Raw genomic sequence first — 14,207 nt, 5'->3', positions numbered from 1 at the left:
CCACGACCACCTGCAGCTAATATCCCCCCCCCTCCACACACAAACACCACTCACTCTTTAGCGCCGTGTCCATCTCATCATCATCGCATCTTACGAGAAGGGGAGATATCCTTTTCTCCCCCTTTTTGTACGAAAACGTTTCGACGTTGTGCGCTCATCATGAAGTCCTTGACTCCCGAGATGGCGGCCACGTACGACCCGGCCGCGGTGGAGGCGGACTGGTATCCGTGGTGGGAGAAGTCTGGCTTCTTCAGACCCACCTCAGACCACAACTCTGAGGCGGCGGCCAAGCCTTTTGTGATTGTCGCCCCGCCACCGAACGTCACGGGCTACCTGCACCTGGGCCATGCCCTCACGGGCGCCGTGCAGGACACCCTCATCCGCTTCCACCGCATGAAGGGCGACAACACCCTCTACTTGCCCGGCACTGACCACGCCGGCATCGCCACCCAGGTCGTCGTGGAGCGTCGCGTCATGAAGGAGGAAGGGAAGAGCCGGCACGACCTCGGCCGCGACGAGTTCATGAAGCGCCTGTGGGAATTCAAGAAGAGCCACGCTGGCATGATCACGGAGCAGTTCCGCAGGATCGGCTTATCGCTGGACTGGACGCGCGAGCGCTTCACGATGGACGAACAGTCGTCTGCGGCTGTTGTAGAGGCGTTTGTGCGCCTGCACGAGGATGACCTGGTGCACCGCGACACACGTCTGGTGAACTGGTGCTGCGCGCTGCAGAGCGCCATCTCTGACCTGGAGGTCGAGTTTGTCGACGTGGCCAAGACATCTAAGATGACTATTCCTGGCTATGACCGCAAAGTCGACATGGGCAGCCTCACTCACGTCGCCTACAAACTGGCGGACAGCGACGACGAGCTGGTGATTGCGACAACGCGTCCTGAGACGCTGCTGGGCGATACGGCCGTCGCCATCCACCCCGACGACGAGCGCTACAAGAAGTTCCATGGCAAGTTCATCAAGTGCCCGTTCCGCGATGACATCATCCCGATCGTGCTGGACGCGACACTGGTCGACATGAACTTCGGCACCGGCGCCGTGAAAATCACCCCAGCTCACGACCCAAACGACTTTGAGTCCGGCAAGCGCCACAACCTGCAGCAGCTGGTCATGATGGACCTGAAGGGCTACGTGACGATGGAGCCGTTCAAGGGCATGCACCGCTTCGACTGCCGCCGCGAGATCGTGAAGAGGCTGGAGGAGATGGGGCTGCTACGCGGCGTGGAGCCGTACGAGTACCGCGTGGGCCGCTGCGAGCGCACTGGCGACATTGTGGAGCCGATGCTGATGCCCCAGTGGTTCATAGACTGCTCCGATATGGCCCGCCGCTCCGTCGAGGCGGTGCGCAACGGCGACCTGCGCCTGTACCCGTCCTCGCACGAGGCTGTCTGGTACCACTGGCTGGAGAACATCAAGCCGTGGTGCGTGTCGCGTCAGCTCTGGTGGGGCCACCGGATTCCTGCCTACAAAGTTGTCGGTTCGTTGCCAAAAGATGAGGACCCGTGGGTGGTCGCACGCAATCTGGAGGAGGCGCACGCGAAGGCCAAGAAGAAGTTCGGCCTGACTGACGAGCAGGTGGCGGAGGCTTCGTTTGAGCAGGACCCGGATGTGCTGGACACCTGGTTCAGCTCCGGCCTCTGGCCCTTCTCCACGCTCGGATGGCCCACCGACTCGGACGACATGAAGCGCTTCTTCCCGAACTCGCTGATGGAGACCGGCCACGATATCCTGTTCTTCTGGGTGGCTCGCATGGTAATGCTTTCGCTGCACTTCACAAACAAGCTTCCATACAAGGAGGTGTTTCTGCATGCAATGGTGCGCGACAAGAACGGCGAGAAGATGTCCAAGTCGAAGGGCAACGTCGTCGACCCACTCTACGTCATCCACGGCGTCTCGCTGCAGACCCTCCACGACACCGTGCGCAGCGGCAACCTGAGCGACAAGGAGGTGGAGAAGGCCATCAAACAGCAGAAAGAATTCTTCCCAGAAGGCATTCCCGAGTGCGGTAGCGATGCCCTGCGCTTCGGCCTCCTCTCCTACACCCAGTCTGGCCGCAGCGTCAACCTCGACATCCAACGCGTCGTGGCCTACCGCCAGTTCTGCAACAAGCTGTGGAACGTGGTGCGCTACGTTCTGTATCACGCCCTGGGCACTGACTACATGCCCAGCAAGCAGCAGTTCAGCCCCGCCGAGGACGCCGCCACGCTGCCGCTCGAGTGCCGCTGGATTCTCTCGCGCCTCGACGCCGCCATCGAGGAGGTCACGCAGGGCTTGTCGGAGGGCCTCTACGACTTTGCGCTGGCCACCGGCGCCATCTACCGCTTTTGGCTGTACGAGCTGTGCGACGTGTTCCTTGAGTTGACGAAGCCGACCATTCAGAAGGGCGGAGCGAAGCAGCAGCTGGTGCAAGACGTGCTTCTGCACGTCGTTGAGAAGGCGCTTCGGCTGCTGCACCCGATGATGCCGTTTCTCACGGAGGAGCTGTGGCACCGCCTGCCCAACTACAGCAGCTTCGGTAGCGAGTCGATCATGCTCGCCAAGTACCCGACACCGAACGGGTGGTTGAGCGCGGCGTCGGATAGTGCCATGTCGATCATTCTCGACGTCGTGCACAGCGTACGTTCTACTAAGGCCTCGTACTCGCTAACAAACAAGCACAAGCCAGACGTGTGGGTGACGGCGCACACGACGGAGCTGCAGGAGCTGTTTGCGGCGGAAAAGATGATGATCTCAACCCTCGGTTTTGTCGGCGAGGTGACTGTCGTGTCCCCGGCCGAGGAGGCAGCGGCGGTGCCGAAGGGCTGCGGCTTCTCCTTGGTGACAAAGGAGGTGGGCGTGAACATGATGCTGATGGGCTTCATCGATGTCGCGAAGGAGGTGGCCAAGTTGGAGAAGCAGTTGGACGGCCTCACGAAGCAGATTGAGGGAATGAAGAAGAAGATGTCCATCCCCAATTACGAAACGAAGGTGCCGGCAGAGATCCGCGTAGCCAACACGGAGAAGCTCGACACGCTAGAGGCGCAGAGCGCGCAGCTGCGCGATGGCATTGGGAAGATGAGCAGCCTCAAGTGAAAACAGGAGTTCGTTCTCCTCTGGGGTCTCCTTTCTGCAGTGTAAACTTCACGACTGCAAACCGTCATGAGTACCGAAAACGTAAGGTCGCTGAGGTCATTGGCTATCGATCTTTGCATGCATCTGTGTACCCACAAGCGCGGAGGTGCCGATGCGTGCCCTAGGAGCAGTACGGCTTAAGAGGCCATTTCGTTTTGTGTGTATGTGTGCGCCTTGGTGATGATGATGATCATGACGAGGAGCTTTCTAATGCGGATGGCGTAACTGCGCCCGCTGACGTGATTTGTGTGTGTCTTTCTTTCTGTGTGCTTGCCTATGGGAAGGTCGGGTTTAGACACACAGGTAAGCAGAGGCGGAGAGTTGCAGAGGTTACGAATCGCCCCCGCTGCCCTCCGCGTGCTCTCCTCACTTGTTGCCGTTCTTTGTTGTTGTTGGCGTGTGTGTGCTGCTGTGTGTTTTCGATGTGTTGCTCCTTCCGAATGTCTTTTTTCTTTTTTTTTCCGTTCTCCTCCTGCGTGTATCTGTTCTCCCGCCCTCTGCTTCAGTGCGGTGGATACCTTCGCGCCCAATGTTGTCTTCCATTTGTCGTCGTATCTGTTCTCGTGGGTGTTTGTGTGAGTGGGTGTACTTTTCTTTTGAGAGAACCACCTCTCCTTTGCGGGGTTCCTCCACGGTATAGTGATGCGATCCACTCAGCCTTGTTGGATCGGCCCCCATGCAGTGAGGCCCATCCTCTCTGAGGGTGTGGGCAATGGCCGAGGGCAACATCCGTGAGGAGTGAGACGGCAACAAAGGGTGCACACACAGGAAGCGAACACTAAGAAGGCGTATGCAATGTTGCGGCAGAGAGCCCCCTGCCCTCTCCCCACCCCGACTCGCGTGTGTGATGGTGTGCGTATGTCTGGATTAGGAGTGGAAAGAGGGATGGCGATGGAGGACCAGGGATCCGAGTTATGGAGCCGGTGAGCAGCAGCAACCCTCTCTTGCTGCCTTGCAGCCTAATAAGAAAGGCACACACACAAGAAGAGCCGATGCTGTGCCTCTCCAGTGTGCCTGGAAGAATGCCATGCTGGCACACGCACACACTCGAACGCGTGCCCAGGTGAGGAAAAGACAAGGTGTTTAATGTAATGTCGCTTCGTATCCTGTATTTTCTTCGCTGACACATTTGCATGTAGTGAGCCTTGCTGGAAGGGTAGCCGGGTGTGCGTCGAGGAGAACGCACTTTTCATGCACACCGTACTGCGGCGGGAACGCACACTCGCAGACAGCGTATGTGGGTCATGGAACTTCGAAGACGCGCGTTTGCGCGCCGTCGTTTCTGCCTTCGCTCATGTACGCTTGGCCGTGGCGTTCCAAGTGAACCGTCGGTGTGACGTGTTGCGACGGGCGCGCATAAGTCGGGAATGAACCGCTAGCTTGTCGGGGACGGCGATCTGCGCGCCCAGATGCCCCTTCTCGTTTCGGCTTTCGTGCTGTTTCTCTCTTGCGCTCTCCCACGCACGTAGTACGCATCCTTCACACTCGTCATGGTTTCCATTCTTTACTTTGCTCTGTTTCCGCCGTTTCCGCGCCTCTCCTCCTTCCCTCTTCCACACACATACACACATGTATGTACAGCGAAAAAAAAACAATAAAAAGAAGGAAACTCTAACGCTGTATGTGACACCGCCCCGTGAAGTGCCTATCGCTCCTCCTCCCTCCGTTGATCGATATTTCTTCCTCTTCCCTCCCACCGGGTATGCTTCGTCTTTTCTTTAATCTTCTCTAAGTGTGGTCCTTTTTCTTTTTGTTGTTGTTTTGTTTTCAGTTGCTAACGCGGCGTTTTGGCGTTTGCTTCCTGTGCCTCTTCCCCCCCCCCCCGCCACATCGGTGGTTGCCTCCCACCACTCATCTCTCTCCCTTCGCTATCCTTCTTCCTTTCCGCCACACCATTTCACGAAGGCGAAAAAATGCCCACAAACGCATGGGCTTCCTCTCGCGATGTGTTCCCTGAGTCGGTCCGCGCGTTGATGTCGCTGTGGGGAGGGTTTTCGAACCCCACCAGCTACCACGACAGCGGGCTCGAGAAGCGTCTCGAGCTCGACTTCGCCGCCGCCGTGGATGTGCAAACGTTTACGGTGGAGGAGCTTGAGGACGTGCTGGCGGCAGCTGGGCAGAAGCTGCAGCACCACTCCTCTGCGGAGGGTCTGCTATCCCTAGAGATGACGCAGTGCATTGTCATCTTGACACCGTGCAAGCTGGTGGTGACATCCGTGTCGGAGGTGATGTTGCACCAGGTGATCACCCCCACCGTCGCCCTTCTCACATCCAAGGGCGTGCGTGTGGAGTGGGCCTCGTACTTGCGCAAGAACACCACCTCGCCATGGTGCGTCGAGAGTGAGATGAGCGACATCATGGCGCAGGAGTACGCGGAGCTCAAGGCCGTCTTCCCGACCGGCAAGTCCTTCCTGACGGGTCCGGTAGATGGTCATCACTGCTTCAACTTCGTGTACGACAACGTTGAAAGGATGGCAGGGCGTAAGGAGGAGGATGTGCAGGTGAACGTGTTCCTCTACGACGTCGCTGTCGGTCTGGGGGAGGTGAACAAGACAACGCAGCGCTTCTACGCGCTGAAAAGTGGCGAGTACGAAGTGATACGCACCTTCGCTAGTGTGCCGTGCATCTCCTTCGAGACCAACGCCAAGGCTGCCGTAGCGTCTCCGACGCGCGTGCAGAAGCTCCTCGACACCTTTCAGCCCGCCCACTTCACGGTTGCTGCCCTACAGGACAGAGACGCCGACGGGTCGGCGCTGCGTCGAAACTTCAACGCCTTCAACCCCTACACGCTGCAGAACCGAACGGTGAACTTGTTTGGTGAGGGCTACGCGTTCCACCAGCTGCTGTTCGCCCACAGTGCAGAGTAAGAGAGTGGGAATGCAGGGACTTTACACGGCATACAAAGGGCTCAGGGTGCGAGAGACGGAGAGAGCGCCGATGTGTGCTTCATCGAGGGCGGCGTGTGCGGTGACTCCTCTGCTAAGCTAAACGTTCAGCATACACCTCCCCTCCACCTTACGTGCGCAGAGGCAAAATGCATGCACAGCTTCCCGTTGTCGTCTTCGCTGCGCGCGTGCGCCCTTCCGTCGCGCGCTCCTCCTCCCTCCCCCTTCACTCCGCATCAGTGTCTCCATGTATGTTTGCTGGCTCTTCGCACCACTGATCAGCAAGTAGACGTTTTGTTTTGTCCGTTTCTTTTTTTTTTCTGAAGTTTGACACCATTTTCAGCTCTTAGCTTATACGTTTTCCCTCCCCCTCCATCCGTCTCTCCATCGACGCACTTTGGGATGCGCCTCTGCTGTTTCCGTCACCCGCGCAGATGTACATTGATGTACAGATGTATGATCCCGGAAACTGCAGCACGAGCCCCCACCAACTTCTTGTCTTGCCCCTCATGAGAAGAGATTTTCCCTGTCTTATCGCTCTCATATGAATCTGAAGCCCTTGATAACGCGAAGCATCCTCATGGCCCCGTGCAGCCCCTCCCCCTATCCCCCCTTTCCCCCCCCCTGCCAGTGCCGAGCCGCCTCGCGTGGTGACAGGGGGCACCTACGACGTGGGAAAGCCAGAGCGATGCATCGCTGCTGATGTCGGTGCTCAGGTGGCGGATGGCCTTGCGTCGGAGCGACCTGCGGCAGCGAACACGTTTGCACCACCCACGTGATGGGCAGGGTGTCAGCGCGACCGAAGCGTGTCTGGCCCGGCCCTCACTGCTTGCTGGGGGAGAGCTCGAGTGCCACCCCGAGGGGGATGCAGCGCGTGGCGGCCGGGATGATGGGAGCGGCTGTGAGGTAACCTGCGCGGCAGGGGTGAGTGGTGTTTGAGGCAGGGTCCGTGCGCAGGTGGCTGGGTCGGTGCATTGTCGTAATGCACGCGTGTGCCGCTGCTCTGCAGCAGGCAACGGGGTCTATGACGTCTCCGGGGGTGTTTGGAGTGGAGTTGAGCTCCTGCTCTGTGGCAAAGAACGGCCATGTTGAAACGAAAAGCTTGATCTAGGTTGAGATAAAGCGGGACACAAATGATGTATTTCAGGTGAGAGAAGATGACGATGCCGAGACGAAGAAGAGCTGGGATCGCGTGCGGGGCCGTAGGAGAGGAAAGGGAATTTGAGCTTGCGAAACTGAGCTCTTAGTTGTTCTTGTACCTGTTCTGCACGAAATAAATGTCAAGTGACGGGGTGAAGCCCTGTCGCCCCCGCCCCACCCCGCACAAGCTCTACAAAGCGAGCATCCGTGCATTATTCCCTGTTAAAACACCTTTGATTTTCTTCTCACCGGTGTTTCCCCATGCCGGTAAACGCGGCGTGGACCGGAGGAGCGTGTCAAGACGTGCATTGAAAACTTGACAGTAGCTCAGAGAGAAGGTCGTGATGGGCGAGAGGACGTTCCACGAAATGGCGCTCTCGGTTGTTTGCAAGTGCGAAAAAGGCAGGCTTCAAGGCGACACCGTAAATGGCCGCAAGACGTGACAGCGACGAGAGGAATGCGCCACGTTCCACTCTCTCACCCCAATCGGCAGGTTGGTTGCGGCATACACCATCTTCACAGACGATGTCGAGGAGTCTGTGATGGAACTTGCTGCAGCGACAGTGAGTGTTCCAGCCACCGAACAACCCCGTGTACCATAAGTGAGACTTTGGGGCAACGTCTGTTCAGCGAGGGTGGAAGTGGTCAACCGTCTCAAAGGCCCCGGCCTCGGTAAAAGAGGGGCTTACTCGGCATCCTTACTCTACACAAATGAGCCGGCCAGATACGATGTATCGACCTCACAGGCGTTTCAAACGACGGCGACCATTGCCGAAGTGCGACGCACACACACGCACACACACGGACACAATCGAAACGCACAGCTGATACGCCCACAAAGGTGAGTGCAACCATGGGTAAAGGAGGTTTGCCCCCCCCCTTGGCCACACGCCTGTGTAACGGATGAAAGCGACCCCTCGAGCGTAGCGGCGGCGCGGCTACTTTTTGTTTCGCCTACATGTGGCGGAATGCTAAAGGATGCCGGTGGCTATCCGGGTGCACCAGCGATGAGTCCGCATTGCGTGCTTCATCCTTTCCCTTCCTCTTTCTCTACATAGTCGCACGACAGCCAAAAAAATGTTTGCTTTCGCGGTTGTTTTCTCATCTATCTCTCTATCTCTGTGGGTGTGGGTGCGTGTGTGTGTGTGTCGCGCTCTCCCCCGTCGTTTCGGATATCTTCTATCTCGTTACTACCGTCCTCCAGCATCGCCTTCACTGTTGTGGCACTTCCTATTGCCTGTTTTACCTTCATGCCGGTCGTAGACACTGACTCTGGCGAGTATGTGAGCGGATGTCTGGCTGCTGTTGTTAGTACCTGTGTTTCTCTTTTGCTGTTTGTTTCTCGTGAGCTTCTACCGCCGTTATGATGCTGTGCTCTCTTCCTCGAGCACTCATGCGTCGGCGTAGCTGTACGTGTGACGTGTGTCTCGTGCAGAATCACTTTGTTCATTCATGGGAATGGATGAAAACACGCAAAGAAAAGACCGCGAAGACCGATGCACTCCGGCTCTCTTGCCCCGACACACACACACACGTGCACCGAGGTGTCCGACATCGTGATCGAAGGAAACGAGTGAGGGTGAAACCATGACGACGCATGCCTGCTTCCAGTGAGGGGGACATTCAGCACACACCACCCGGAGGTAAATACACCCCTAAACAGCCGTAGTCCTCCTCTGCCGCCCCTTTTCTTTTTCTTTCTCTCGAGTTTCGTTTTCAAGAAAGACGTTGTTGTCGTCTGCTCGTCGGCAACAACACGACAAGAGGCGGCGTCGGCGTTTTCCCTAACCCAGGGAGCACACACGCACGAACGCACAGGCGCACTCGTTTTTCTCGATTCTCGCACAAGAGGGTATCTCCAAGTCGTCGAGAGGATTACCCCCTCCACCCTCTCTACCACAACGAAGTCGACCACCACCACAACCACCTCCTCACGAGCAGGAGAAAATGGCACTCAGGCCTTCAGTGAGCAAAGGGAGGAAGGCATAATACGAAACGACGCGCATAGAGGTCTGCCACCACGATGCAGACTGTGATCCCGAGCGCCAGATCTCTCTCATCATCCTCCCCGCTTACTTGTATACGTATATGAAAGCTTTGTGTCCTCTCCGTTTTTAGTGTCGATCGCTTGACTGCGGCTCCACCTCCCACCGTCAGCGATGCGCACTCCACAATGAAGGACGCGTGCTCTAAAGGGGGGAGGGATTGCATCAGAGGCCACGACGCCGGTTACCATTCTTTCCAGGCCTTACTTGTTCTTCTCCACATGCAGAGCGGGAGAAGGGGTGCAAGTTGCCAGAGGAACGAAGCGGCGCGGTCGGCGATCGAGAGATGACTCTCTCCTTCCACCGAAGAAAGCACAGGCGCAGATTAGCATAGGCGCACACGCCAGCAGCACCTCTCTTGCCTTGTGGTCTTCTTTTTTCTTCGTCTGCCGTTTTCTGCACTCTGGAAGGCATTCTTGTTTTACGTGCCCCCACCTCCGCCCCTTTCCTTACTTAGTCAATGGTGTATGTGTGTATGTGTGCTGCTGCTGGTGGTGGTGGTCGTGGTGGTACCGCAGCCTCTCGGTCCACATGTGTTTGCTTTGAAAAACAAAGCACTGCCTTTTCCCTATCCTGTTTGGCTGCTTCTCTTTCTCATCATTATTCGTTTTTTTAACGAAAAACATCATCGTCTTTGCCATGTCTTCGTTGCCGCGATCGGTCGACCTGGTCTCTCTCTCTCCCACTCTGCCCTCCTCCACTTTCCGGCTGCTTCGTGTCCCTCCCTCTCCCAACCCCCCTCCCGTCGTTGCCTCACGCTCGTCGCATGTTTTACCTTTTTTTGTTTGTTTGGACGTCGAGTCACTTCATTCTCTCTGCAGCGCTGGTGATGAGGCAGCGTATACGGATCAAACCAGCGAAGAGGGAACAGGCGGGAGGCCAACGTGAGACGGACGACGGTCAACGCCATCCAACAAGGGAACCGCTAGTCGCTTCACTTCTTTTTCGTCGACGATGCCCTCGCTATCCCCTGCCTCCCCGCCTACCCGATTCTGTGCCCCGCAGCGTTTCACGCGCACTCGGTAGTAGCATGCACTCGCCGCTCATGTGGTGGAGGGGCCTTTTGCTTTGGTGAAGAGGGGTCGGCGCACACCAAAGGAGCAGCGTGCCGCGGTCCCTGTCTGCGTCTATGTGTGTGTGCACAGGTATTTTTTCCTCCTCTCCCACATCGCCCCCCAAGGCCCCTCTGCTTTGGTCTGTTTCTACCATCCTACTGTGTCTGCACGCTTCCCTCTTCGCTTCTCTCTCCTGGAAATATCACACGTACGTTTGTGCGCGCTGGTGCCGTTGTTCTCTCACATTCTCTTTTCATCACCTCTGGTCTTCCCTCCACCCCCAACAGATCTGCAGCGTCGCCATTCCTTTACACAGACTCGTGCACTCTCTCAGATACACCCAGGCGCGTAAAGAGCGGCTCTGAGGCGACGCCCACACATGACACTTGGGTAATTTCTCGCTGGCAACCATGAATGTCTGCTCGAACACCATAAAGGATCCCCTCACGCTCATGGCGATGTGGGGCTCCATGAAGGGGTACAACCCGGAGCAAGGGTTCAGCTTCGAGGGTCCGGAGAAGCGCCTCGAGGTGATTGTGCGCTGTACACCGGAGACACACGTGGATGGGCTGCGCAGCCTCGACGACTCCGTGTGGTCCGGTGTGGTTGGCTCGCTCAACGCGCAGATCGTGTCGAGGGAGTCGAACGAGTACATTAACAGCTACGTTCTGACCGAGAGCTCTCTCTTCGTGATGAAAAACCGCATCATCCTTATCACATGCGGCACCACGACACTGCTTAACAGCATCCCCAACATCCTCGAGGCAATCAGCGCGGTGCGCGGGGAGCTGGAGTGGGTGTCCTTCATGCACAAAAACTACTCCTTTCCGTGGATGCAAAAGGGACCGCACACGTCCCTGGCGGACGAGTTCGCGACACTGAAGCAGCACTTCCCTACTGGCAAGCCCTACATCTTCGGCCCTGTGGACAGCGACCACTACTTTCTCTTCTGTTACGACGACATCATCCGCCCCTGCAGCTCCGAGGACGACACACAGCTCAGCATGACTATGTACGGGCTGGACAAGGAGCAGACCAGGTACTGGTTCAGCGACCGCTTCATCTCCACCAGCTCGGAGACGGCGGCAATCCGCGCTGCGACGCACCTAGATCGCGTTGTGGACGGCACGTGGACGCTACATGACCTCCAGTTCGAGCCCTGCGGCTATAGCATTAACGCCATCCGCGGCGAGGAGTATCAGACGATGCACATTACCCCAGAAGATCACTGCTCCTTTGCCTCTTACGAGACGAACAGTCGAGCGGCGAACTACTCGGACCGGATGAAGAAGGTGCTCGGCGTGTTCCGGCCGCAGCGGTTCACCGTCATTGTTTTCCTCGACCCCGAGAGCCCTGTGGGCAAGGCATACAACGAAGGCAAGGGGATCGGAGTGGAACCGGAGTACTATCCGGAGTACAGTCTCCTCCACCGCACCACGAACGAGTTCGCGCCGGGCTACGTGGCGATGAAGATTAACTACGTCAGGACGGGTGCGCTGGAAGAGACAGATGCGGCAGTGGGAGGCGCCGAAGCGGGCGCCACGGGTGGGGCCGACTAGTCTTGCGCAGCGAGTATCACCGTGTACTCGAGACGCTGCACGCCCGCCAATACATGCAAGCGAGAGAGCGCAGGAAAAACCCTGTGCCTCCCTATTTAATAGGTGGACTCGGGCGTGTGTCTACACGAGCACCTTTCCATCTGTATTCATGTACACCCCAGCTAGCTATCGCCGTCCTGCAACGCCTGCCCATGTGGACGGCGTTGGATCAATATTCGTGATTGGCTCATTCATGGACGCGGAGAGTGAAGGGGGGCATCTACTAGGAATGGGGCACTGCTGTTGCTTAACACCCTCTCAGCCATTCTTCTTCCCCTCCTCTTCCAGTGTTCACTTAGCGACCACAGGCTTATGACTTTTTCTTTGTTTCCTGTGGCCATCACCATCCCTGGTGACGAGAAGCACGCCTCAATGCGCGGCATCCTCATGGCCCCGTGCAGCCCCTCCCCCTATCCCCCCTTTCCCCCCCCCTGCCAGTGCCGAGCCGCCTCGCGTGGTGACAGGGGGCACCTACGACGTGGGAAAGCCAGAGCGATGCATCGCTGCTGATGTCGGTGCTCAGGTGGCGGATGGCCTTGCGTCGGAGCGACCTGCGGCAGCGAACACGTTTGCACCACCCACGTGATGGGCAGGGTGTCAGCGCGACCGAAGCGTGTCTGGCCCGGCCCTCACTGCTTGCTGGGGGAGAGCTCGAGTGCCACCCCGAGGGGGATGCAGCGCGTGGCGGCCGGGATGATGGGAGCGGCTGTGAGGTAACCTGCGCGGCAGGGGTGGGTGGTGTTTGAGGCAGGGTCCGTGCGCAGGTGGCTGGGTCGGTGCATTGCCGTAATGCACGCGTGTGCCGCTGCTCTGCAGCAGGCAAGGGGGCCTTGACAAGCCGGATGATGTGGAGTTTAACTCGTGCTAAAACCGTCGAGTGCACCAGTTGAAGAGCGAGATTGCCGTGACAGCAGTTGACGTATTGACAGGCACGCGCACGCACTCAGGTACAGTTCTCTTGCTTTTTTTATGCCAAATATGTCACTGTCACTCGGGTTCCACCGCGGTGCTGCAGCGGGGGGGGTCGAGTGCGCTCACACAGGTTAACTGGACGTATGCGCACTCGCAAGAACGAATACCACTGCAGCAGCAGAGTAAGAGAGGCGAAAGCGGTGAGGGCAAGCGATTTAGCGGGCACCTATATATATACGTATTCTTCAGCGTGTCCTTCCACGGACACGCCAGCAAAGGCACGCGCATGCACAGCCGCAGCCCACACGCCGCTGCCGCGCTGCCGCTACGCCCTGGTCGTCTTGCACCGACTGTCATGCCGTCGAGTCGGGACATGCATCTAGCGGGCCCCTCCTCTCCCGCCTCGTCCCCTCTTCGGATACGTGCCGCGCGGTCTGGCGCAGGAGATGCCGCACACTTCGCGCGCATGCACTGTGGGCATCATCGGCATGCACTACGGGGCACCTCTCTCTCGCTCACCACTCGTGCCCCCTCTCTCTTGCTGCACCGGAAGGCTGAAAACCGTGGAGAGCAGGTGCCCTCCAGACTTGCAGGGGTGAGGTGCATCCCCTGCAGCGTACACACTGGCACCGAGGACGCGTCGAGGTGCCGGGACAGCCATCACCGTGTCGCACCATCCAGCCCACTGCTGTTCCAGTGCATGCGGAGCGGGCCGGGTCCGCGGCTACGCTCAACACCACCGCAGCGCGGCAAAGGCAGAAAAGCAGTGGGCGCATGCGCGCATATGTGCTGGATCGTCAGCGCGACCCGTCGTGAGCTGGTCCAAGCGCGATCATGGCCGCACGTCTCCTCGGCACCGCGCCAGCCAGGCGCTGTCCGCCGACACCAAGAGTCCGCAGCCGTGCCCGGAGACCGGGCTGCAGTCTCTTGACCACCCCTCACACACACACAGAGCGTGGGTACTTTATATTAATATGATGCACTGAGGTGGCCCGTATGAGCAGGGGGTGCTGGCATCTGTAAACAAAAGGATACGTGTGGTGCGAGCGGTTTTGCTTTTCGCCCCCCCCCGCACCCCCTCTCTTTTCAGGAGAGGGACGTGCCGCTTCTCGTCAATGACGCGGCTGGAGAGCTGCCACATTATGCGCGAAAGCTGATGCAAAGCAGGCAACGGTGAATACTCCGCTCCAGAAAGGGAGACACCACGTTGCGTGCAGCAGCAGCGGTGGCGCAGGTGGTGGTGGTGGGACCTCGTTCGATCGCTCTCTCTCTGCCGATCTCCTACCGGTACGTCTACGCTCTTGGCTTGTCTCCAATCACTCTTGTCTTCCCTTCCTCTACGCAATCGCATGTGCAGACGTGGTTGTCCGTGCACAAACAGGCCTTGCTGACGAGCATCCACCCACCCATACAAATACGCGAACGCACAGCGGCTCTTTTGTGGGACAG

The 14,207-nt window shown here is 58.1% G+C and overlaps 3 protein-coding genes across 3 annotated transcripts; all 3 read left to right on the top strand.

Moving 5' to 3' along the window:
* Positions 1–180: 180 nt before the first annotated feature.
* On the top strand, positions 181–3,084 carry LMXM_29_3130 (putative valyl-tRNA synthetase; the record flags this gene model as incomplete). The annotated part of the gene is made up of 1 exon (XM_003877409.1): positions 181–3,084. The coding sequence occupies one exon, from the start codon at positions 181–183 to the stop codon at positions 3,082–3,084; it is 2,904 nt and encodes a 967-aa protein (XP_003877458.1).
* A 2,012-nt stretch (positions 3,085–5,096) lies between these two features.
* On the top strand, positions 5,097–5,990 carry LMXM_29_3120 (putative S-adenosylmethionine decarboxylase proenzyme-like; the record flags this gene model as incomplete). Its single annotated transcript, XM_003877408.1, has 1 exon — positions 5,097–5,990. The coding sequence occupies one exon, from the start codon at positions 5,097–5,099 to the stop codon at positions 5,988–5,990; it is 894 nt and encodes a 297-aa protein (XP_003877457.1).
* Positions 5,991–10,658: 4,668 nt separating this feature from the next.
* LMXM_29_3110 (S-adenosylmethionine decarboxylase proenzyme) lies at positions 10,659–11,807 on the top strand (the record flags this gene model as incomplete). Its single annotated transcript, XM_003877407.1, has 1 exon — positions 10,659–11,807. The coding sequence occupies one exon, from the start codon at positions 10,659–10,661 to the stop codon at positions 11,805–11,807; it is 1,149 nt and encodes a 382-aa protein (XP_003877456.1).
* Positions 11,808–14,207: the final 2,400 nt, after the last annotated feature.

Source organism: Leishmania mexicana, chromosome 29 (genome assembly GCF_000234665.1).
Source record: "Leishmania mexicana MHOM/GT/2001/U1103 complete genome, chromosome 29".
NCBI lineage: Eukaryota > Euglenozoa > Kinetoplastea > Trypanosomatida > Trypanosomatidae > Leishmania > Leishmania mexicana.
The sequence above is the reverse complement of the archived record's forward strand: the minus strand, read 5'-3'. Positions and strand labels throughout refer to the sequence as shown.